Source organism: Pagrus pagrus, assembly GCF_965226575.1.
Source record: "Pagrus pagrus genome assembly, chromosome: 13".
Taxonomy (NCBI): domain Eukaryota; kingdom Metazoa; phylum Chordata; class Actinopteri; order Spariformes; family Sparidae; genus Pagrus; species Pagrus pagrus.
Window position 1 is genome coordinate 11,086,231 of NC_140197.1, and position 26,711 is coordinate 11,112,941.

At 42.7% G+C, this 26,711-nt stretch overlaps 1 protein-coding gene across 5 annotated transcripts in view; it reads right to left on the reverse strand.

Moving 5' to 3' along the window:
• Nucleotides 1-26,711, reverse strand: part of grin2ba (glutamate receptor, ionotropic, N-methyl D-aspartate 2B-a) — a 136,699-nt gene that overhangs the window by 103,932 nt on the left and 6,056 nt on the right. For all 5 annotated transcript variants that reach the window (XM_084371551.1, XM_084371552.1, XM_084371549.1 and 2 more), the window contains 2 exons: nucleotides 24,599-24,750; nucleotides 23,123-23,230 (listed from right to left, as the gene is read on the reverse strand). In XM_084371551.1, the coding sequence (XP_084227677.1) occupies nucleotides 23,123-23,149 (27 nt within the window). In that variant the 5' untranslated portion in view covers nucleotides 23,150-23,230; nucleotides 24,599-24,750. The remainder of the gene's footprint in view (nucleotides 1-23,122; nucleotides 23,231-24,598; nucleotides 24,751-26,711) is intronic.

Sequence of the window (26,711 nt, forward strand, 5' to 3'; positions counted from 1 at the left end):
GGAGCAACTCGCAACACTTTGATATGATACCCGCCCTCCTCCCTCAACCCCTACTGGCCTAGTTTAGCACTCGCAGCCGCTTGCTGTCCGTCCCTCCATCCTTCTACCTCCCTCCCACGTTCTACTTGACCGTATCTCTCTCTGCGACTCCCTCTTCTCTGTGCTTATTTATAGAGCCTTTCATTAATGGGGATGCAGAGGGGAGGAAGGGCCGGTGAAGAAAGCGAAAAAAGAAAGAGTGAGAGGGGAAATGAGCACGATCCAGAGATGACAAGGGGAGAAAGGAGATGACGGCAGCAAGGTGGGACAGCGGCAGCAACACAGCTGGAGACAGACATAAAAAAGAAGCTTTCTGAGGAAGATGTGTGTGTTCTCTGTATGTTTACATCAAAGTATGTGGGAGGGCATGTGTCCTCTTGAGTTTCTCACCCTATAGTCGGCGTGGGTGTACAGTCGGTGGGAATAGATGTTCACTTTGTTTTTGTGGGCAGAGATACCCAGGACAGTGGGGGTGTAGTCGCTCATAAACTTGTTCTGACTGGTGTATTGTGTGTATATCTCATACATGACTGCCGGTACAAAAGAAAAACAAAAACACTAAAACAATAACCACCGTGTGAGGCTGACAGCTAATAAGACAGGAAATGACAGAGAGGAAGAAAAAGCACGAAGGAGATTGAGAGAAGGATAAAGGGACGTAATGCGGAGATGACAGAACAACTTCTTTAGGGAAAACTAATTGCTGGAGGTTCGTCAGCTCTAATTACAGGTCCCTGTGTTAATAGTCAATTGCACAGCACTCTCCAGGAAGGATGGAGAGGTGGGAGGGAAGGAATGAGGGAGGAATGATAAGAGGCACGAGGAGACAGAGAAGAGAGGAGTGGGAGGAAATGAGAGAGAGAGACGGAGAGTGTAAAACCTTGGTGAGACACAAGAAAGATGAAAGACGGCAGAGAGGAGAGGAAGAAAGGAGCGACGAGAGACAGAGAAAGGAAAGAAAGAAGGATAGAAGAGAAGTAGAGGAACAGGAAGGGAGTCAGAGGGGAGGAGAGAAAGTGAGAGAGTGAGAGAGAGATGCCCTCTTTGAATCTGGACTTCTCTGGCAGCACTCTGTTTCCATGGCAACAATTAAAATAGGCCTACATGTGCGCACATACAGACACAGTTGATGGACATAGAGATACACACACACACACACACACACACACACACACACACACACACACACACACACACACACACACTGCAGCACACACACACATTTTGCAATAAGCATTGATCATGTAAAGGCAGTGATCTGGTCCGGCGTGTCACTCACTCTGCTGTGCAGCCTTAAAATGGCTTCATTTTACACACCAATTCCTCTCACGCGCAGATTAGCATTGAGACCTCTGACACATTTTACACACGAACACACACACACACACACACACACACACACACACACACACACACACACACAGAACAAACACACTCTTTTTCAGGCATACACACACCGAACTCACCCTCTCCCTCCATATCTCACTCACACACACAAACACACACACACACGCGCACCCCCCCAGGGTACAGATTATATTAGCCAACGCACTGTGTAACTCCAGTGATCATTCAGAAAGATGAGGCCATTAAAAAGTCCCACAGAGAGTCAAAGCATGTCTCATAAAGAAACACAAAAGGCGTGTATTAAACTGTAGATTACACGAGCAAGGTTGTGACACTAAATGACCCCATTTCCCCGTCAGCCAGCCCTCAGCGTCTCACCCACCATTTGCTCTATTAGCCACACCAGCGCACACAGCGTCCGTATCAGTTACACACGGTTGGAGCGCAGATAGCCTCTACCAGCCCGAGACTCCTGAACTCCCAACCCCCGCACACGTACACTTTTCTGCTTTTCCTTAAATCGTTTTTACATGGGGGACGTTTATGGAATGCACATGCACAAACATATGTAACACTGGGAAAGTGTGTGATGGCACTTATTTAAAAATGTGTGCATAGGTTTAATTAAATAGTGGGAGAAAAAAAATTGTAGACAGGTTTAATATTTAAAAGAGTTTATGGGCACTTCTCATTGATCCTCAGCCTCACAATCTCCTGTAATTCTGATTCTGATTTTACAACATACAAGACGTATTATATATACCAAAATATACCTGGACAAAAACAGATAAAAACAAACAAGATGATCTTTAGAATTTGATATCGTAAAACAACTATGAAATAGTCAAAATAATCTTAAAAAATGATAGACATCATGTATTTACTTCTTATTATATCAGTGTTTTTGAAAAGAAGATCTGTTTTAGTATGTTGCGTTTACGTGTGTATGATTGTGTGCGCATGGGGGAGAAGAAAAAAATAATGTATGCATTGAGGAAGGAATAATAAATATGTAAATATAAAGAAATAATAAATAAATGGCTTGTTATTGTTATTTTGTCAGCTCTTGTAGTATGGGAGGTCATGGCAGGGCTTGAGGGCTGTATGAAGCATGAGGTGGGTGAGGGGAGGGCACTGGTTTGACTGGCCGTAGGGGGAGGTTGTTATCTGGCTGAGGTTGGTCATGTGTCCATGTGTATATACTGGTTTATGTTCCACTGATGAGGAGGTGATATTGATAAATAGGGTCCATCATGTGTGAAATGAGTCTATTTGATTGTTTTTTAATGCGTTTTGTCTTTTTGTAGACATGTATCCAGATAGTAGAAGGAGAACGGTTATTTCTATCTTTCTAGGATTGTCTTTTCTGCGATTGTTTAGGCAACCTGTTTGAGTTTTTCAGTGGGGGTTGAATAGTGTACGTGTCATGTTTGTCCAGAACATTTGAATGGGTGGGCAGAGCCAGGTGGCATGAACCATCTGTAGAGTCTAATGTGCAGTGAGTACAGGTGCCGTCATCTGTGAGTCCCATTTTGAGTAGTTCTATTGGGTGAGGTGAAGTTTGGAGTTAAAAGACACCGGAAAGATGTTGTTACAGGTGTTTTTCCAGGAGTTCATGTCAACAGCTAAATCTTTTTCCCAATCTTGAACCAGTCATGGGAGATTGTTGTCTTTTTTTATTAGACATTTTTGGAAAAAGGTGGCTGAAAACACAATCACAAACAGCGATTACAATCTTTCTAAAAGATTATTAGTGTGTTTTGTTGCCCGATTCACTCTCCGAACAGTCCGATTGGTTGACATGAGCCAAAAGGAAGCGGGCAGTGCTCTGTAGCACCTTAGCCTTCTCTCTGTCCCAGGCGTGATATGTCCTAGATATGAAAGGTTACTGAAAGCTCGTAATAAGTTCCACTATGCAAGAAAAAGTCATTGTATGCCAAAGAGTAAAATGCACTTGTGACTGAAGACAGGCATTAAACCAATCAGCGTCCTTTGAGGAACTACTGGCAGCTACAGATGTGGTTTAGGTGAGACGACCAGCAAGAGAAGCGACTGTTCAATTGAAAAGAAAAATGGTGGATCCTCAAGAGGTTATCGTAGCTGCTATAGCATCGGTCATATCAGAACTGGAGAGTTTATTTCCATGAAAGAAGAGAAAGGAACGACACTGAAGGCTTTTTTTTCGTGGAAAAGATGTTTTTGCTCTTCAAGTCAACAAAGTTTGATTTACCAACTGGCTCTGCTGTGAAGGTGCTCTTCTGCTGTTGATCTCATTGGTTGACTTTAGCCTCTGATGAATGGAACAGATGAACAGTTCGTAAGGGCAACTTTCCAGTTACAAAACAAACTATTTTGTGAAACAAACCATCTGGAGCGTCAGGTAAATTGGCAAAATTTATCAGCTTTTTGGAAAAAAAAACAATATTGTGCATTCCCACTAATAACACATCGCAAAAGATTTTGATGAATAGCTAATTTGCATGCTGTATACAGCAATCTGTGAGGACGAACCCAGTGAAATATACTCTTAAAGGATATGAAGACATGTTTTTTTTTTTCAAATACAGAAAACATTTTTACTGATACAGCAAGACTCCAGTCCCTATTGCCTGGTTATGACTACTTCAGCCTCTGTTACTGTACAGATGCAAGAAAGCATCCGCCAATTAGGTGAGAGCACGGTGTTTCAGGTAGTTACTCACCCCAACCAAACAAAATCAGGTACTAAATGGGCCCAAATGGACAATAAACAGGTTAATGGTCATTAATGAACGCCAAGGCTAACATGGCTCATATTGCTGATGTGGAAAGTTGACGGAGCAAGGGATATAAGGCATGACGCAGATATTACAGCTCTGTAATTGGCTTCTCTTTTGTTTTTTATTCTTTTTGTCAGCTATAAATCACACAGTTATAACGAGCAGGAGTCCACAGCGGATCTCTGCATGTATCAAATGCAGACCAACTATTAGGCAGGTCAGACAAACACTAGCTGCAACACGCACACACACAATCAGGAAAATTGGCTTTGCAGTCTATCAAAATACCTCGCCTGGCATTACAGGTGAGCAAACAGGCACCATATTGTTCAAGTTTTGTATTTAATATATGTGACTGAGCAGCACTCTGTTCCAATCACAACATATTCTGCTCTGAGAGTAATAAATCCACACAGGACAGGAAGCATTACAGCCAAGAATGATGTGTGCGCCAGTGGAAATGTGCGTGTGTATAGTTGATGAATTCGGTTTGAAAGGTTGTGAACAGTGCTAGCAGTGCCTTGCTCTCCCTAATGCATTTTTAGAACTGACATTTACGTTTTGTGTCCAAATGAAAGCCGGCAGAAAAATGTAACCTGAGTGCTAATCTTTAGCGATGAGAAGTCTTTGATTTGAAATTGATTCAACGGCGGACAGCACATGACAATATTAAAATCATTTCTCAGGCCGTGGTAGCATTTCGAGAAGACGAGGCCCATGCTGCCCCGGGGATGTGACCGGGGCCACAGAGCGGGTCACTGTGCCGCATACCGATGAGCGGCGAAATCAGCTGGATACTGGAATCGCCGCCCAACCTGCGATACGTGAGAATATGAAGGAAACGCTGGTCTAATGCGTGAACTCATTATAAACCGCTCTGATAAATATTCATGCAGCCTGTCTGTGCAGCCTGCTGTGGAGGTGGAAGGTGGTGTGTGCGAGTGTGTGTGCGATGATGTGTTTGGACCTGAGTCTGTACATGATGTTCTGAAGCAGCCACTCACCAGCCCCCTCACTGAAGCAGACCAGCCAGGCTTTGCAATCACATGTTCACTGAGGCTCCAGGACCAATCCACTGGCATAATGGTGTCTATTTCCAGAAAGAGGGGACGATGAAGCGCCCATCGCTCTCTTCCTCCCCGATTCACTCTTTCTCTTTCTTTCATTTTAACTCTATTTATCTCTTTCTCTCCGTCTGTTTTATCATTTTGTCTCTTCGAACAATGCTTCCTCTCAATTCTCCCACTTATCTCTCTCGCGCGCTCACACTCCCTCATCGCCCTCTTCTCATTATGTGGTAAGTGTCAGGTTTGTCGATGGTGTTATTTGCATGAAAACTGGAGGACAAAGGCGACGGGCAATTTTTCACATTTATTGCCTGGTTTGATATTTAGGAGGACAGCACAAGACGGCACAGAAAGACAATCTCTCTATATCTCTCCGGATGACTTCGAAAAGTCTATGGTGCAAGTACATTATCTTAACCGCTTAGTCAGGCGTGCTGTAGTGGCTTCATTTCTCCTTTTAATTGAAATGAGAATGTCATGATGGGAGGTTCAGAAGAAGGAGCAGCGGCAGAATAAGTAACAGGAGTTTGAAAAATTGCCCCACGTCAAGACCCGCGCAAACTTGAGGCTACTTACCGATTCTTTTGTCGGTGCTCGCTTGTGATTTCATTACTTCAAGAAGAACTCGAAAGACTTGACTATTTTTTGAGAGTAATAGATCTAATGCGGTTGAGTTGTTTGGCACCACATTGTGCGTGTCTTTTGTGTGGCACCTTGCCTTGACCCAGAACAAGTGCTGACAGGTGATGAAAGAAAACGTTACCTGGACAACCTCTTTGACCACACAGCAGCGCAACACGGGGGCGGCTGATCACACACACACAACCGGTGGCACTGTGGAGGGTGGTAAGGAAAGGGAACAGACTACCCAGGGCTTAAAATGAAACACTTGTTGTTGCCTTCACGTCTCTATTTAAAGATTGTTTGAAGGTTTATTTCTCTTTTTATTGTTTTTAAATTGGCTGTTGTCGAAATGAAAACAGCTATAAGCAGCAAAAGCAGAGTGAAGCAGAGATATCATTCGTAGATGTAGATTTTGAAAAAATTTAGAGAGAAGACATTTAGGGTAATTCTGGTTGATCAAAAAAGCTATGGATAATTAGACATACAGGTATTTGTTATATATGGAATAATTATGGCAGGAGGAAAGCAGCAGGGGGGCACCGTCACACCCTGAGCATGAAGTCTATGATTACGCCTCTGCACACATTACCCGCCATATTTATAAGTTGAGTGTGTGTAACCTGATGTACAGTCTTGTATCCTCCAGTGAGCTCCTCTGCTCTGCATCCATGATGAAGAGGAAGAGTCCTGCGTGAGCTAACTAAACACAGAGAGCCCTCTGAGAGAGCCGCTCCACATTGTGTTGAGCCATTTCAGTCTGGACGAGATGCCTGCGATATTAAAAGTGAAACTCCGTCTGTCTCTCCAGCTGCTGCCCCGGCCCCGCAGAGACAGTCCTGCTCAAACACTCATCGATATTATCCACAGGTCTATACTTTATTTTCCAATTCAGTCTGGCAGAAGGACGAAACACGCTTCAGGCATCATCTGGAACAAACTATTGATTTCAATTTTTATTTTCAATTTGTTTACTCTTTAGAGTTAGGCACGCATGTACAGTAGGTAGACATTTTTTATATTCATTTGAATGGGGGTTTTTTCCGCAAATTTCGCGAAGGTGTAAAGAGTAGTATGCAGGGATTTGCATTTGCTTCAGATGATAACATGATGATGTGTTTTTCTTTATTTGGTCAGGTTTATTGATACATATCAATTCTGAATATTTGAAAGGTTTCAATACTCATTTTTCACAGTATCAATACACTGGTACTAGCTGCAGGTTTTTTTTCCGCTCTTCTCTCTGACAGCAAGTTGACACACACAATGCTGTGGTGCCCACATAGCCCTCATACTGTAGTAACTAGTATTGATATTTTTCAATTTATTGTATCAAAGTTAAAAAATGGTTAAAAAACAGTTGTAGTAGTAACTACTATGGAAAGCTCTAACTTCATAGAGCTAACCTGTATTTGTTGAAGTGATGCAATTATTAAAATTCCAACATTAGTAATGACATGAGCATGCAAGAGGCTACCATGATTTTAAAACACTAAGATAACACAAAGATAAATGAAGGTAATAAAGGTACACTTCTCATCTATCTGTCTATTGTTGTGTTCCTGGGGAACAAAGGAGCCTGCAGTTCCATTATCACAGGGTATAACGTGCAGGGAGAGGCCAAGAAAACAACACGCAAGGGCAGGCAATGGGTGCATTTATAAAACCATTATCAAATGCATCATGATTCCTAAAATTTACATGAAATCAGTTAGGAATGGACCTAATATGACAAGCTGAATTTGATCCATGCTAGCTGGCCTAAAGCCCAAGTCTTAACAGTGTGTAGCTCTCGTATTGGATGCAATTTAAAGTAAGCCCTCAGACAAATCATGTGGCTGTCCGCAATTATAAGACAGAACGAAGTGGCTGTACTTAATGAATTTATAAAATTATGAGGATCATAAAACTGCAGCTGGCCTCCAGCCAAACTCCTGTGTGATTATGTACAAGAAGCAGGGTGAAAATCAAGCAAATTCTAAACAGAAAAACTTAACAAGGGCCTTTTAAAGTTATTCAAACTTCTCTCAACAGAAGAGTGCCAATCAGTCAGTTATCCTCTTTGTGGATCAGGTCTTACACATGTATTATCCTGTTCAAGCTGCCCTTCAATCTAAGCTCCTGTGGCCTTTCACAAGATAAGATCCTGGACTTATTACTGCACTTATTTGGCCTGATAACGTTGTACACTATTCATTATTAGAGCACTCTTAATTTGTTGTACATCAGAGGTTCATTCCAGCTTTCTCAAAGATCTCAGTCGGGCTGAATTATCTTGTGTAAGGCATCTTACCAATACTCTGCCCTGACAGTCAGGCTGTATTTCAAGAACTGAATTCAGTGCTCACTGGCAAACTGATTTCAGATTATGTGAGGCTTTTTGAGTTGTAATGGACCATCGCTGGGTGTCCCAGCTTACAAACACCACATTTGATCTCAAATTTTGCCCCCACTTGAATCGCCACAATGCAGACCTGCTGCCCAAGCTCCTAGCAGCTGTTCCCGGCCACAGAGCTGCCCAGTGAGCCCACATCCCGTCCAAAGGCTGCTCCCACAGGACACATTACAGTGTAAGGGAGAGAGTAAGTGCCCCACACTCACTTGGCTAATTTACTGGGCAGACACAGCCACAGTGTGAAGCGTTTTCTCATCGTTCCCTGAGATGTGGCAGCTGTTGAACGGGTAAAAGTGCCTGCAGCTGTTTGATGATGTGCTGGTCCTGCAGCTGAGGAAGTCAGACGCGGGGATAATGCATGATCGACTTGCTCGTCCACACTCTTCCATCAAGCCAGGGGTCATACCAGAGTAAAAAAAACAGTTTTGTCTAGCCTCAGGTGGTGTGTGTGATGGTCTGGATTGTGTGTCTTTGCAGGTCTGCATGCTTGTTGCTAACCATTTTCCATCCTTCTATCTTTCCATCGTTTATTTTTGCATATCAAGTCTCCAATAGACACAAAGACACTTCAACACTTCAGATTGACAAATGTGTTTTGACAACACTCAGGGAGATAAGCACTTGGTCTCTAGGATCTCTCCCAGGGACACGTTTCTATTTACACCTACTCCGCCTCACAGAGGAGACGCTTAATCTTCCCCATGATTTGTGGCTTCAGCCCCGAAATCCCTCTCTCCACTCTGTTCTTCTCCTCTTCCATCCTGACTTTTCTCTCTCCTATCTTTTCCCTTCTTACTTCCCTCCCGCCTCATTTTATCCACTCGCCTTCCCTCTCCTCATCTCCCTTGCATCAGCATTAGTGCTTCAATCCACGTGTCATTGCCAAAGACCTTTACAGGAGTGTTTATACGTGTGGAGCTATGCAGCAGACGGCATTGTCTGTTGAAAGGTAAAGCTAGGGGTAGAGAGAGTGCATGCGTGGCGCATTGAGTGACCCCCATGCCAATAACAGCGCTGTAATCACTTTAAATGTGTTTTATTGTCAGCTTTTCACAGATTAGAGCTGCAATAATCTGTCCTCCTCTATCCATCTCATTCCAAGCTGTTATTTTTGGCACCAGGATTCTGCCTTTTTGGATTAGTAGGTGTGCAAGTGTTTGTTTTTGTGTGTGTGTGTGTGTGTGTGTGTTTGTGTTTATGTGTGAGAAACAACCAAGTTGTATAGCAAGGTATCTGTACCACTCCATTGTGGGGGGAAAATAATCTTAAAGTGGATGTTGTGCTGGATCGGTTTCTTACAAGAAGATACTGACATACAGTGTGGCTGCATGACTCAAAATCTGCCTCTTCAAGTGGAAATCAACATTTCATGGGAACGCTTGGATACATCAAAACCCAAGCCCTGAAATATGCTTAAGCAAGAACACGGCTTAATCCGCTACTGTACTGTGTCTACCGTGTCTGCCAGTACAATACACACATCACTAACCCTGCAAAAGGAAGAGGACAAAGTGTGTAGACAGGAAACTAAATACTTTTACACAAAAGAGTAATTTTTTGCACTCCATCAGTAGAAATGTTGTAAATCTTCTAATAACTGCCCAAATCTTAAATATTTGCTCTGCTATTAAAGCCGAAAATTCTGTTATTTCTTCAGCTTTAATAATAAAAAGTGTACCAAAAAAATCACCCACCCATAATCTCTCGCAGCCCCCTCTGACTCACACCACCTCTGCAAACACACTGTAGCAAAGGTACCTCCTCCCTCTCCCCTGAGGCGGAATATTGACTGATGACTTTCATTTTCTGCTATCAATTCTGTTGCTAATTTTACACATTTCAATTAATTCCAGGTATTCTTGCACGGGACCTGCTATGATTAGTAGCTGCTGGAGGATGGATTTCACTATCTGCGGTTGTGATGCTGCCATTTTCGCTGGTTTTCAACAGAAGACCGCACTGAAAGGCTGCGCAAATCTCTAGCCTTTTTTCGGGTGTTTTTTTTTCGCATGATCATCACAATTTTCTTGCAGACGTAAGGCTGTCACAGCTGTCTCTCTCTCTCTCTCTCTCTCTCTCTCTCTCTCATGGTCTTCCCAGGCTGGCGTGCCGAGCGCCTCTCCGCTGTGGGATGATGATGAGCCTCCCCACAGGGATAATGACAGCTACGAGCGTCTCTCCAACGGATGTCCCCCGGATTTAATCCCACGCCAACACTCAGCCTGAGAGAGACGCGCACCCCGGAGAAGAAGAACAGCAGCGCTACACAAACGGACACAGACAGACGTACAGGTTTGCCAGTTCGACGGGCAGCAGCTACACAAAGAGACAGTCAGGCTGGCCAGCTCACAGGCAGGAATAGAAGCAGACAGGAGCAAACACACTGCCACAGGTGAACACTTGAGCAAAGTCGGTGGCACAAAAGTAATGTATGTATGACAGGATGTCTACAGCAGACCTACTACAGATGAAAAACATGCCTCAGTGATGCCGGATAGTCAGCTTCTGAGCTCATAATAAAGGCTAACATCCCCTGGATAAAAGCAGCTTTTTAAAGCATCTGCTACGAGTCAATGAATCGCTTTTCTCTTGCTTCTGTCCGAAACAAGGTCAGCGCAAGTGGTCAGCTACACAATGACAACCCTGCAGCTGGTAGACATTCAGTGTCTCTACAGGTCAGACGCTCAGCAGGGGGCTGCTTCAAGGAAACGCATCATAGTTCCCCACTGTGCCCGCCTGCTGCCACGTCACATCACTTTAAGATCAGTGGTGAAATGCAGTTTTGTCCACATCTAATCAGATCATCAAAAAATGTTTAACTGTGCCTGGAAGATGCGTTGAGATGTATTTATTGTTTGATCTATTATTCTAACTTAAGTCAATAAAATTGAATTCTCTATTTTGCAGTTAACACCTAAATAAACTTGCAATCACATGGACAGCAAATGAAATCATCAGAATATCTGCATCTGAAATGTAGACATATAAAGACAACCCTACAATTGAACTAACTTTTCAAACAGTTTCAAACTGCAAACACTTATAAATATTCATGCATGCAAATGAATCCAAATGGTGGCACTGACTATGGGGAGCATGTGTAAAAGATGATCTGACTCCAGCTCAGGTCAGGAGACCTCCAGAGCCTCCCTGCGCCTGTCGCCATGACTACCCGAAGGACTCCATTTGCGGCGCCACAGTCAGCGGAGGGAATCGCTCCAGTACCTTCAATTAGCAACCCATTATCATTCATGAGTTTGTTTGTGCAAAGCTGTAAGATTGAATTCCAGTTAGTCCTTCCTTCCTGCTCTCGCCCTGCTGATATAACATAAAGTGAAGCAGGGGCGGCAGCCCTGCGCTCCGCTCCTGCTCCACTGACGAGCTCTATCAGCCTAATTTCTGCTCCGTTGAGGCCTGGCTCATCCCTGTATCTCCCTAGGACGGTGTCAGTTGTGCTTGCACGACACGCAAAGGTCATAAATTAGCAATAGGGCCCCTTGAAGGAGACATGCTGTTAAGCTTCAACCTGGTGGTACTCCTAAGAGGAGCTTTTAAGACTCAATGTTTTGCATATAAATATATTTATACATTTGGCTTTTATTTATTTCATTTGACAGCGCTGCCTCTGTCGTGCCCTTTGACAGGGTAAAGCAACCCTTCTCTTGTTGTGGTCTCCATCCTCATGAATGTCATAAAAAGAGCAGCCTTTTCAAATTGTTTATCTCAGAAGCATTCACGCTCATCCAATATGACCAGCGGAAAAGAGCTTTCTCTTGTTGCCATCATTACTGGCTGCTCTCTCTTCCCTGCTTTGATAGGATCATCCAACAACAGCATATTTCACTTGTTGTGACATAATTAAAGGAGTTGTAGTGTGTGGTAAACAGGGCCCACTGGCCTAGTAGCTTTAGCGCTGAGTTTCTGTCCTCCTGGCTGTTTTGTGTAATATAATGGTGTTGACCCCAGTGGCGGCAGACCCTCCATATTGAGTTATTACATTTATGCAACCGCTAAGCTCCTCAACTATTTCACAATGATGTCAACCTTCAGTAGCTCTGCACGGCCAAGGCCTGCTGTGGACATTCTCCAATTCTGGTGGAAAATTGAGCAGCGAGCAACAAGAGAGAAGGAGAGGGAGGGGCAGACAGAGTGAGACAGAAAGAGACAGAGAGAGGAAGAGTCAGAGGGGGAGAAGAAGTGAGCCCTGTATATTTTATTCAGTGGCAGCAGAGTACAATTCATAATCAGGGCCGACTGATTCACAGTTTTAATTAAAAAGTAGCCTTATAGCGCCGGTGGTAACATCTTGATTTATGAAGACCCGACCGCAGGCTCCCATCCACCAGAGAGAAGTGAGTCCACGGTGCAGGAGGAGGTGCAGGGGGAGAGGAGGGGAGGGGAGCTCACGCTCATGAGGAAGGGAAGTGTCTCGTTTCTCACAGCGAGGTGGTTTTGACTGTTGGCACATAACTCAGCGCGAGTGTGTCGGAGCGTGAGCACGTGACAGGCTGCGCTCGAGCCCGACCGATATATTGACACGGACAATAATGTAGGTCGATATCAGCATCAGTATTGTAAGTAAGAAAAAATGACGGTATAGAAATGGCAAAGATCATTCAGACATAGCATTAACCTTTACAGCTTGTCTACCAGAATGTGAAGTGTATTTTTGAACTGTAAAAAGTACAGCTTTCTTGGTCACAAATAACCAAATTTAAAGTTGCAATATGTAAGAATTTGAGTTGAAACATAAAAATTATCCACAGAATGCGGTGGAATAACAGTTTTGACGTTATGACTTCTATGTATTTCGTATTTTTCATATATTTACTGAAGTTAGCATGCTAACCAGCCAACCCTTCCTGGTCCAACCCGTCCTAGTCCAAAGCTAGGATTTAAGTACCCATGCTCCCCTGGTGCTCCCCATGCTAACAATCCGGACTGCTAGCTGAATGGCTAACTGAGCTAACTAGTTAACGGCAGCTACAGTAAGCGGTTGCTCTGGTGATATGCTGCCTCATGTTTATTTTGAGTATGATTTCGACATGTGGCCAATTTTTACATATTACACATTTAAGATATAGTCATATAAAATCTATTTACAATTTCAGATATACTTTTAAACCTCAGATATGTTTAAACTTCTAACAACAGCAAAGTGGGGCTGCAACTATTATTTTCATTATCGATTAATGTTAAAATTAAACTACTTGCCTATAAAAGGTCAAAAATTGTGGGGAAAAAAAAAATCCAACCAAAAGTCCAAAACCCAGAGATTCTTTGACAAAGAAAAGCGTATTCCTTAATCCTTAAGGATTCCATAATCCTCACATTTAAGAAGCTGAAACCAGCAAATGTTTGATATTTTTGCTTGAAAAATGACTGAAACAACTAATCAATGAATTTACTGGTCCATGCAGCTCTATATCATAGCACAAAAATTGGGGCTCCACACATATACAGCCTCAGTGGGCCTCCTCCTTGGGCCTGGGTTGGTAGAGAAACTGGTAACAAAGTGTTTATGATATATTTAAGGCAGTCTAAAATCTCAGCATATGTCTGCCGTCTCGTTTCAACATACTGTAATTACTGTGTGAAGTCACCATGAGGTCTTAATTAATTGAATCTTCATTATACCGTGAGCATAAGACAAAGGTGAAAGTCAGCATCAGCATCAGCATCAGTACCAGCATCAGCGTATTGGTCCACCATACGGCTGAAAAGAACTAGCCGTGAGTACCTTCAAAGGGTGGAAGGGCCCGTGAGAGGCTCCTATTATTTTTAGAAACAAGTCTATCAAACTATGTATCCAGTCAACAGTAATATTTTAATTGCAGATAAAAATACTTTTGATTCCAGGCTTCTTCGCATGTTGAGGTCAGGTTGACCACTATTCCCCTCACCACAAAGCCCCTGCTTTCAGATATCAATATCAGTTTCGGCCTTAAAAATCCAGTATTAGTCTGGCTCCGGCCTGTATATACGTGACCTGATACACTAAAAATAAAAAATTATAGCATGAGGGAATATCAGTGAAAAAAAGAGGATAGATAGGTGGCGGTATAGATATTGGCTCTAGAATAAAACGCCCGTTGGAAAACGGCCAGCGCTGCAAATTTAACCATGGCTGATGGAATTTGCTTTGGTCTGACAGTAATGTTAAGTTTATGTCAGCCCCTCCATTTAAATCACCACCATAACAGAATCCCTTGATACAGAGAGATTTTAATTAAAAAACTGTGCGAGAGAGAGGAGAGATAAATGCAGAGGGAGCATGACAGAAAAGAGAAAAAGAGAGAAAGACAGAGGAAGAGAGGGAGATGAAGCATTAGATGAGAATGATGATGCAGAGAGTAAAGCAGGAGAGAACAGGGAGAAGTAACAGGAGGGACAGAAAAAGCAAGAGAGCGATTACAGGAGGGAGATAAGTGCAAAGTCAGAGCTCATTCTGTGTTCGAGTGAAAACAGAAAAGCACAGTGTGTCTCTACTTCCCTCATGCCTGCGTTTATTTTCAATGGCTCACTGCAGTCTTCTAGGACTTTGCTCTGTGTGTATGTGTGTGCGCGTGTGTGTATATGTGTGCATCAGTGCATGTGTTTTGGCTTCCTTCTGTGCTCTCCCGTTCTTCGTCACTCTCTGTGATTGATTTTTTAAGGTCTGGCTCGCTCTCAATCACGACAAAAACCACAAAGTACATACACGCTCACACACAAACGCACACACAGAGACACACACGTACATGCATTGACATGCGCACTGAGCAGCCTCGTACTCTCGCAGGCAGGCAGGCAGGAAGAAGGCTGCATCAATTTGAATGATGCATACACATACTATCAAATAATCCATTTATGTAGAAGGCACACAAGGCCTGTGTTAAGTAATGAACATGCAGACACTGTCTCTCAACCTCATCTATCACAAACAATATACACTGAGAGAGAGATATAGCGAAATTGGGCTGGAAAGAAAGTGAAAGCCAATGTTGTAGACAACCCTGATTCCAATAAAGTCGGGACGCTGTGTAAAACGTAAATAAAACAATCATTTGCAAGTGAACGGTTTAACAAAGTGTTCCCAAGCCCATGCAGTATTATCCTTAATACAATCATGTGTTTCACATAGTGGTGGACCACACCCTACCCCTGCACCCTGCATACCCAATCATGAAACCATCACCTGTTAGGGATGAACCTGCTGACCTGATGAATGTTCCAAACAGGTGTTTTTGGAACATTCCACAATTTTCCCAGTCGTCTGTTGCCCCTGACAACAGCTTGCCAATTATTGGCAACAGCTTGCTCAGTTATTCAACTGGGTTTATGTCAAAAAGGATGTATTTATATTTTACACAGCGTCCCACCTCTTTTGGAATCGGAGTTATAAGAATTGAAAAAGACGGTGGACTACATCATCAGCACCAGTGTTTAGTTAACACGTGAAAACGTATATGAAAGTCCATTAATCACACACACATTCACATACTGCCATGTTGTCTACCTTTCCCTTTTTTTCTTATTCTCCATCGCGTTATGTGAACACACACACACGCTGAATGGAGAACACAGTACGTAGATGAGAACGGCGCACTGTGCAACTGAACAGACAGTATCTTATGTCACCCTGAGGGTTTCCCTACTTCATAATAGATATCGGACACTTGGGCAGCTGTTACAGATAATGTCAGAGGGCAATTTTGTCCTGACAGATAATATAATTCCAGGGGACTTCGGATGAATTATATTTTTATCCTGGTGTCAAAACAGAGCTCGCCCTATCAGTAGAAACGTGGCTATTTTCCCATATTTGCGTGAAATTATGAGACAGACATCTGCTATTAATAAAAAATAAAGTAATGTTAAAGGCTTTTGTGTAAGAAAGGGAGTGTTCTCCCACACTAGTTACATTTTTAATAGTTATATAAACAGGCTATTGAGGCTGCTCACACAATCACTGCATATTAAAGCCAAACGTACAGCTGTCGCCTCAAGTATGCATATGTACCTTCCCTCAGAGAGCGTTTTGGGACGGGACCTGTCAGTCATCACCACACCTCCATAATTGCAAATGCTATCAACATTATGATCAGAGCTGCACCACATAATACTGGCTGTACAGATTAGATAAAGCCCTAGAAGGATTTATAGCTACAATTACAACGTGTGAGCGCCTTACGAGCCTAAACAGCTTGAATCTTCTGTCGAGCGCTCAGTCCTGAGAATTAATATGGACTGTAGATGTCCTATAGACCTACTAGCCTGGGACATTTTAAGGCCGATTGCTTCTCTACCCTCTGATGACTCTTATTATACTGTTAACTATAAGTTTAATGGAGCGTCTCGGTGACTCAGCAGGCCAACGCACATATCATGTATTTGCAACGTATTCCAGGTCCCTCTCGCAACTGATAAATAAAATTAGCATGTTTTAAGTATGGATTCAATTTCACAAAAGCATTAAAGCTCCTCCTGGTTTGGTCAAACAAACACGGTTTCAAGACCTTAGCAAGCTCCTATTGATCATGATTTTCTAAGTATTCAGTAAGAGAATTGGAAAGTAGTCACAGCCAATATCTCTCTTTCTATCTCTATTGCTCTCTCTCTCTCTCTCTCTCTCTCTCTCTGTCTCACACACACACACACACACACAAACATCCTTAATGAGGGTGCCATCAGGGTCTGGCTGTGTGAGCATGGTCTAATTGTCTTATCTTTCGAGATGGCACATTCTTGGGCCGAGCTTTAATTTAACACCCAGGCCTTGTCTAGCGCTGCTGTTATTTACACCCTGCCCCATCACACACACACACACACACACACACACACACACACACACACACACACACACACACACACACTCACTTACACTCAGGACTCAACCCTCCAAAAGCATTCATGCGCCTTCACCATCACCCCTCTCTCACACCCATGTCACTGCTCTCTCTGTACCTTCTCATCTTTCCCTTATTGCCCCTCACCCACCGACAGGCCACCTCAAGCCCTCATTGTAAATTAATTGGCAAGCTGTTATCATGTGATACCATCCGTATTAGAAACAAGCGTGCACTGATCCCCTTGTTATTCCATGTACATTACCGCGAAGAGCACACCCCTGACAGCGCTGCAGAAAAAAAAGTGTCCGCTTTTAATGGTCTGAAAACAGAGAAACGGTTAGTTTCAGCAAGCTACCACAATTAGAAAACAGTGACACAAGTCAGCCACATTACCTATTGTAACACAAGGCCAGAAGTGACCTTACTATCATGCCACGACAAGTCTGAATACAAGAAACAATATATATGTTGTCACCCAAACTCATACAGTCTCACAATGATGTCAGGAACAAACATATCATATTTAAGTGATCTGTAATTGTCTTGAGGCAATCAGTGTATTTCTTTTGTTTTCATTTTTAGAATGTGTCTGCTGCAAATGAGCTGTATTTCTGTCCAAATCCCACCAGCAACATCTGAAATATTAAGAAAAAAAACCGACGCAGCGCCACACTCGGCCCACCAGACTAATCTATAGGTTTTTATTTCCACAGCATTTTCATCGGTGACACAAGTGACAGTGTGTGGAAATTGATCCATAATTACCCCACAAGTATAAAATCTCTTATGCAAAGAAATGTTTGCCGGGAGTTTTCGCAATTGAACAGTCGGAGCACTTACAGCCTTTTCGATACTTCTCAAACTCTGGTTCTGGCTTTTCAGGGATCAATGGGAGATATAAACAGGAACAATCGACTGAATACACAGAAGAGGTTAAACGGCTGCATGAGAGCCGCATCGTGTTCAGGTGCATTGAGTTTAATCAGTCAGTCTTTGACAAACCCATTATGTTTGTGTCCCTTACAATTGCTCACACCACAGTCTCCCCTCTCTTCCTTTTGTCTGGCTGTAATACTTCCACCCTGTTGGAAGTATTACAGCATCTCTCTGCTCTATACCAGATAGATTGGCACATACAACCTATTCTCTTTTTCCATTCTCCATCCCTCCTCTTTCTCCCTCTCTCTGCAGCCTCATTGCCACATATCACAGATTTTGACAGTATGTGGATGAGGGCCCTCAGAGAGGCATTAGCTCCCTCTTGGGAGTTCTTCTGCTAAACTCCTGCGGGGCATTTTTCCTTAACACCACCCAATCAATAACTGTTAATGTTATCTACTGGCAAACAGAGTCACAGCAGAAAGGCTGCATGAGGCTTTGGGACAGACCGAGGCTGGGAGCCTGCGAGTGCTGTGGGTTTTGCTCTGCCTTGCTGATGCGACTGAAGCGAGGTGAGCATTAGCAATGACATCTCGACAGCAGCGTGGCCGGGACACTCTGCTGCTGATGTCCGGGTCATCTCCAGCTCTACTCGCAGAAGAGAGTGCAGTCAGGGATGGTCGAGGGTCACTGCCCATGCTTGACCAGTTCATCTTTGCAATATCACAAACAGGCTTTTAGAGATCTCTCCTTTTGTGTGTGTGTGTGGCTCAGCTGATGATGCACCAGCCATCCAATCTCCTAGCATGGGGGGCGTAGTTTGCTCGTGGTGGAACGCTGCATCATTGGGGAATGTAATCCCTTTTCTGGTATAGACTGATTTATTGTCCGGCAGAGCTTTCATAATAGGAAAGAAAAGCGTAGCTTAGTGGAGCGGAGATGAAGAAAAAGAAGTCTAAATAGCATTACTTAGTTTCAGCTTCGGCACAAGAAGACATTAATCATATCCTGTAAGCACAACATTAGTCGTGTACTATGACACAGTGTTATTATTTTAAATTAAAGCTGGATTTGAGGAGTTGACTTTAATGAACGTTGACACACAAGTCGCTATAAGTTGTGAAGAGTAAAAACCTATACTACCTTTCTACTCCTACCACCAATTAACACAATATTACAAGATTTTAGAGCGAATTGATTTAAATGTCTCACTGCCCCTCCACCTGTACTGCAACAGTATACAAGTGAAGACTGTTTGCTTTATCATTCAGCCGCAATCAACCTTTCTCTCAACTATACAGCAAAACCCTCCGACTCCGCATTGTTAGTCCTCTCGGCATGAGCCTTGTGTTTCCTGTCGATCGTGGCCGCGTAAAGTTGCTGACCTGTGGCGTTCTCACATACACACACACACACACACACACATACACACACACACACACTCTGAAACAAATCATTCACTCGCTTCTACAACACAACCTCTAGGTAAGGCCGGAAAACAACAAGTCAGCTGAAGCCGAGCTCAGAGCTGCTCTTCCAGACTGCTGCTCACCTACCTGCACTACCTGCACTATTCAAGTGTTGAGTGGCTATAGACACTTCTATACAGAACACTGTTTATATAATGAAACAAGACTGAAATGCATGCGCACAAGTATAAACACACTCTACAATACACACACAGACAAAGATACATATTAATCTATTTAGAGCTGCGACTAACAATTATTTACATTATTGATTAACTTGTATTTTCAGAATTAGTCCATTATTTGTTTAATCCAGAGGTTTTCAAACTGGGAGATTTAAAAGGGGGGTTGTGTGTGAAGGTACAGCATGAGAATGGAAGGAAAGAAGTTAATTGCTGCAGTTAAGCTGGCTGATTTGGCCCAAAAATTTGCGCACAAAATCGCACGCTTTCTCTGAGTCATAACTCAGTCAAATCCAACAGAATGCACATATATTCAGATTCAGTATGACTTACACTTTCCAACAATACCATTAGACATCACCATGATTAAACTTCAATAAACCCACTTAGAAACAGAGAAGAAGATGCTACCTATACCTCCAGATCTTGCCGGAGAATCATCACATTTTTCACATCAGTTGTCTGTATGTCGATGGGTACTTCGCAAATGCAAACTGCTAATAGTTAATTCAGCTTACTTTGTGCTGCCAACTTGTATGTATGTAAATAACTATGGGCTAAAACAAATGGGGGTCAGGCTGCAGCCCATAGCTAACTCACTGACTTCATGGCAACATTATCCTTCCTGTTAAGAATTACTCTATAAAAGCTCAAACAAACAGTATAAATTGACTTTACAATGATTTCAGTGAAGAAAAGCAGCAAGGCCTCACTTCTGAGACGCTGAAACAGTGTATTGGGACGACATTACAGTTGACATGTTGCCATGAAAAATGACTTTTAATTAACAATAAATCTTTTTTTCTTTAAATGGCCTTCATTATATTCTTGTAGATCAGCTAATAGACTAATCCTTTCAGCGCTGGATCTATCCAACAACTGGAGCACAAACACTGACGCCACCTGAAGCCTCCTCACAGCAGCATGTGAGGACGTGCCAGAAAATAACAGATGCCACCAAAGCAAATGTTGGAAGTGCAACGCTCAGCTAATGATCGGATCTGCAGGCCGTTTTCCAGGTGACTTATGTTACTGCTCCACTGCTGGAGACAAGGATGAGTGAAGCCATATTGATCTTCTGTTTTGCACACCAATCGATGCCACCACACAGATCTTAGCTGTGTTTTCAGGTCAGGCTGAAACACGTGATCTTACGGTCCAAATTCAATTAATATTAAATGATAGCATTGCTCTGAGATAAATAACCCTCCGAGACGTACACTCACCCTGTTGCTGTATCCTACAAGTATTCAATTACAAGATAATTGAACATCAGCGACGCCGAGGTGCAACAATATCATTGAAATTCATTACAAAGAGAAACGTGCCGGGCTGAGGTTTGCCGTGCCTGAAAAGTTTCTCTGAACGAGTTATTGAATTAATAATGAGATATGATGAGATGAGATTTTGTTTTATTTATTTTGCATATGGTGACAAAACAGAATAGACAACAGCACATAGCTGCACTCTTTCTATCCTTCTCTCTACATCCCTAGAAACAACCACTAACACACTTCCACTCCTCTCCTGCAGTCTGGTTTCTTTCCTCCTGTCCTCTTCTTCATCAAAAAGCCTCATCAATCGCCCGGCTCTTGAATCTGCCCTAATTTAGGATATATAGTCGAAGGCAACAGGAAAAAAAGTTCTTGTTTCCCACCCTAACAAAAAAGAATGATGTCAATTATGAATTATCTCCAGAAATAAACACATAAGCATACTGGCCTCTCAGCAGAAGAATACAACACCGAACTTAAAAATACTATAGGAGGAGGACAGATATACCCAGATATACCCAAGAGGTGCTTGTTTATCTCACTGTCACACTTCAATACAGAAATCTGCCGTTAATTACATTCTGTACATCAGCAGGCAGGAGAGAGGTGATCCTTAAATATCTCATGCTGTATTTCACACATCAAAGATTGTGGCTTCAGTGTAGTACCCGACCAGTTTATGCACACTGGGTATGAATGATGATGACGTGGAGTCTAAATAAGAGTCTGTTGGTAATTGGATTTGACTGAAACATGAGTGAAAAGCCACGCTGCACTTAATTAGTGGCACTGATATAATGAGGGGGGCCAAAAATCCTATTTAGGGTTGGAGATAAAGCTTTTAAAAAACTCATGAGACATTATTATTCTAATATGTCCTCATTTTAATCATTATTCCAGCCGGTGCGTTCTCTAAACAGTTTATGTAAGAGCAGGAAGCTTGCTGGACTTAAATAATAGGCCTAATAGACTGATAGTCTGTAACTATGAATGCAATTTTTTTTCAAAGGAAGGTGGAGAGGAGTTCTTAATTAGATTCACCGTCACTGTTAATTCATCTATATGGTAATGTCTCATGACGTAAGGCAATAGTAAGTCAATCTGCAGCGTCAGCGTTAGCCGAGGCAGCTGTGTGACTTTCAGCTAACGACAGAAGGCCAAGGCACTTCATTACCGAGCTGCACTGTCGCTCTGCAGCGGCTTAAAGGAAGTGTAATGGCAGCATTTGCAGTGGGCTCACACAGTGTCCAACAGTCTGCACACACACACACACACACACACACACACACACACACACACACACACACAAACAACAAGCACTCCCTTAAAGAAAAAAAAGAAGAAGAAAGAAAAGAAGAACAAATGTTTCTCACTCTTGCTCCTCTGCACCGAGGCTCAGTCTCTTAAACGTCACGGCTGATTAATAGTGCATGGGATGAGACACAAAGAGAAGGAAGGATGGGAGAAAAAAGGAGAGGCAGAGAGAGGCAGGGAGGGAGAGGGTTGTAGGGAAAAAAGTCAAAATTAAAAAAAAAAATCTTAGCACAGAGGAGTGAGGAGATGAATGTATGAGAAAACGATGGAATGTGCTGATATGATAATGGCCCCTCATGGGCCCTCGTGGCAAAATACATTTGCTCGGTGTAATTTGGTCCTGGGACAGAGAGAGACTAACGTCTTCTTTTATCTTATCGCACAAAACATACCGTCTCACTCCCTTTTTCACACACACACACACACACACACACACACACACACACACAGAGTACAAATAGCCCACAAGCACAGCTGACGAGCACACGCTAACACTTGCAGTGGCCGCACACTTCTTCCACAAAATTCTCATTTGACAAATCCATTAATTGCCCGATCAATGCTTGTAGAGCCATGCAAATGAAGCCGATACTCGATAGTGGGTTCGGTCAGGTTGAACGTCCGTGCGCACGCCCACCAATCAAAGTGCACACTGTGCTAAAAATCCAGGATTAAACCATTTGTCTGTAGGCTCCACCTTGAACCATAACCCTGACCCTCGAGCAAAACTGGCGTGAGATACAAAGCAAAAAGCCTGAGGAAGTTTTAGACCATCCATCACTGAGCTTTAGGAAAGGCGCACACTTAGGGAAGCTGCAGACGCACAAACACACACAGGTGAGATAAGGCTGTGTTGTTTCAGTGGTTTTCTACAGGGACAAAAAGTGAGAAAACCAAGTACAGCTCAAGTTGTCGAAGGGGCCCCATGCATCAATATTGTCTTACCTTGTGTTTTGCCAGCCAAAGTCTCATCCCAGCGTCTCAGAAGTAGCATGATGGTACGGCCTGGGACTCCTCTCTCCCTCTCATAGCCTCAGACTGAGGGAGGCTCAACTACAATCAACACAAGGGAAAAGGACAATATGAGTATTGATTGGTATCAGCTACAGTATCTTAATATTGTCATTTGAGTTTACCAACTATTAACGATTAATCAGTTACCAATTATTTTGGTAATTTATAAATCGTTTGAACACAGGTATGTTATTTATGCTGTTAGTTGTCTCTTAATCAAAACAAAACAAAGCATGTAAATAGAGTGGGATCATGGGAGTTATTGTCTTTATTGTTAAACAACCACCACTGTCTGTCTAATCTATCTTCGTCACTCAGGCAGAATTGTTTAGAGAAGAGGTGATGTTTTAAAGTTTATCCACTTTATGTTTAGTCACGCTCGCTGACGTCCTTCCTCGCTCTCTGACTCTATCCCGGAAGTTACAGCGAAAGGCGACAAAATATTTCACAAATTTCTAGTCGTTTTTAGACATTTTCATGTGGAGATGTTACATAATATATCTTTAACTTAACTTTTAAGGTAGAATATCATATACACTGATTTGCAGCTTTTCTTTATTATTTATGATAGTAAATGAAGTGTCTTTGGGTTTGGGACTGTTGGTTAGACAAAAGAACCATTTTGAAGACGTCCCTTTGGGCTCTGGGACATCAGCAGTTTAATCAATGATGAAAGTAATCTTTCTTGCAGTCCTAAAGCATAATACAGACTATATTCAAAAGTATATTTGTAGTCAAATTTAATTTCTAGTCAAAATGTTCTCATTTCACTTGATAAACTTGAGAAAGTAGCATTTCAGTAACATAAATTTGACTCATTTTAGACGATTTTCACTTTTCAGATGTCTTTTAACTTATTACAAGAACAAACTCCTTGTATTGTGTGTGTTTTTAAACATTTTTAAGGAGCCACTTTTTGGGGGTAAAATGCAGAAAAAAGGAGCATGAAAGCAACTCTAAACACAATGAAACCAGCAAAAAGCTTCCTGAAACCCTTTTTCTACTGTCCACATTCATCACATTGAAACTGAATTAACATTTAGAGGCTTCCTTTTCTGTGAGGAGGCAGAACTAATCACCTGGAATGATAACCACCTGTCAACACCATTAGCCAATTAATAGAAAGATGAGTTTAATTAACTCAGAAAAGGAGACTGAAGCCGCTATGGGAGTAAACCAGCCCTTTATCATTTTCCGTTGTCATTCCACCAGCAGGTATTATTGCTCCAACCAGCTGCACTTTATAAAATAAATGTGTTTTAGTCGTCATGATTAATTGAATTACACCTCTCTACCAGGACACCTCATTAGGCGTCTGGGGTTTGTTGAAACAAATGCAGATGTTGGTGAATGAAGAGGTGAGATTTGAAATGAAGCAATCCTCTCAGTGTTGAGTTGGGGACTCACAGCAGCTTCAGGTAAAAATCCACGACAAGTCAAGAGGGTAAAGCAGCAATTTCGGGGTAATTGTACTCCACGGGAGCAGCTTCACTTCTGTTCTCCCCTTCGCTCCTCCGACAAGATGTTTGGCGTCGCTTGGTTTTCTGATGTCCGCCAGTCTGTTATTGCAGAGGGAACATGGAGGACAGAGGGTTAGAGGCAGGACACAGTCAATTCGACTCTAATAAAAACCATCCTGCGCTTTGACCTCTGACCTGCTCCACTTAGAATTAATAAGTTAACCCATAAGAACCCAGACCCATTTTAGGACATTTAAAGTGTTTGTTACAAGCGTGTCACCGTGGGGTCTTATGGGTTAAGATTGAATGAGGGCGGATTTTAAAGGCACGACTTCAAATGCTTATCTGAATACAGCTCTCTGTATTGTTCACAATCCAGATCCACTCTGAAGGCCATTTCTGTTCTATAAAAACAATGCGTCTCTATCCTTAATTTGTTTAAATGCATCTCACAACTCCCTTTGTGTGTGTGTGTGTGTGTGTGTGTGTGTGTGTGTGTGTGTGTGTGTGTGTGTGCAGTTTTGCAGGGGATAAAATGGTCTGATTTGAGAAGAATCCAGCCCAGTATAATAAATAATACATTTCTTCCAAATGTGCTGTAGTACTAAATTGTCTCTGCCTTCATCCCCAACAGCCCCCCCGACTACAGTATGGAGTAGATCAGAAGAATAATAAATAGCTTCTATTAATCCAGATTATACATAACTCATATATCATGAACACTACACACAAACAGGCGAGTCCGTATGATAGTCTAAACTAAGGGGGAGAGTGAGGGCCATACTTTAGGTAAATGAATGATTAATTGAAATGTGTCGATGAATAATAAACCAGTCTCTGCGGGGTAACAGATTGCACTTTTCATATTTAATAGATTGAAGGGCCGCACACAAACTCACACAACATGTCCACACACTCGCAAGCGACATGTAATCACAGACAAACACAGCCTATCACATGTACGTGCAGCCACTTCGCAGTCGACACATGAAACAGAGAAGGGGTGAACGTACGGTAGATTAAAACATCAAAGAGGGGCCTACGCTGCTCGCTGTAAACGCCCAGGCTGCTTTAGCTTGTTTCTTAGCTCACACTAATCCCACAAAGGGGCCTAAATGTTGCTTTCCCGCACATTCTATGTACCCCCCCATCCCTTCTCATGGACAGTGTCTGCGTCGATACAAGTCCTCTTAATCAGCTCCGATGAATTATTGAAGAGCCTTTTTATATCAGATCATGACCCATATTCTGCTCGCTTGAAGTGAGTACGCTGCCAATAAAATCGAGATGCACTTTTTAAGGCGCCCCACATAGGCTCCCTGCTCGCTCTCTAATGGTTGAACGGGATTCAGACGCACAAGCGCAGAAAGTTACGAGCTTCAGATGGAGACTGATTTGCTCGTTTAACAAGATGATCGACATGGTCAGCATCGAGGAAAATGTGAATCTGAGGTGTTAAACTGGAATTGTTGCAGTAACATGCAGCACTGCTTAAGAACACAGCAACTCCTGAACGACGCAGAGTTATTGAAGATAAAATACCTAATAGAGGGTTATTGCTGGTTTCATTAACACAGATGCAGTGCTCAGAGCCAGACGCAGGAGTCGTATTGTCGTCTCATTAGGTAGCACATGGGGAGAAGGAGAGACAGAGAGAGAATCAGTGGGAAGAGGGGATAGGATTATGAATCTCCTTAGCCCCTGCTGTCTCCTCTCCTGGCCTGTTTATCAATGACGACTGCAAACACGGTGCCTATGAAATCTCTTAAGCTCCGTTTGGAGACTTCTGGCAGACTTCTTTTTCCACGTAAGCTCCTGGCATCAAACAGTTTGCAGACACTAAAAATTGACAGGGGGCTTGAAATATGCGGCAGCGGCCCCGGTCACTGAACACAACTGATTTATCGTTCAATAAAATTTGGTGGCGATATTTACACCGTCGTTACTCATTTAGAACGTGGGCACACTTTAATTCTTAGAATTACACGAAAGATCAAACTTCAAAACATCAAATGCGATGTCACGTTTGGCAGGAACATTCTTTCCACTGTACACAAAAA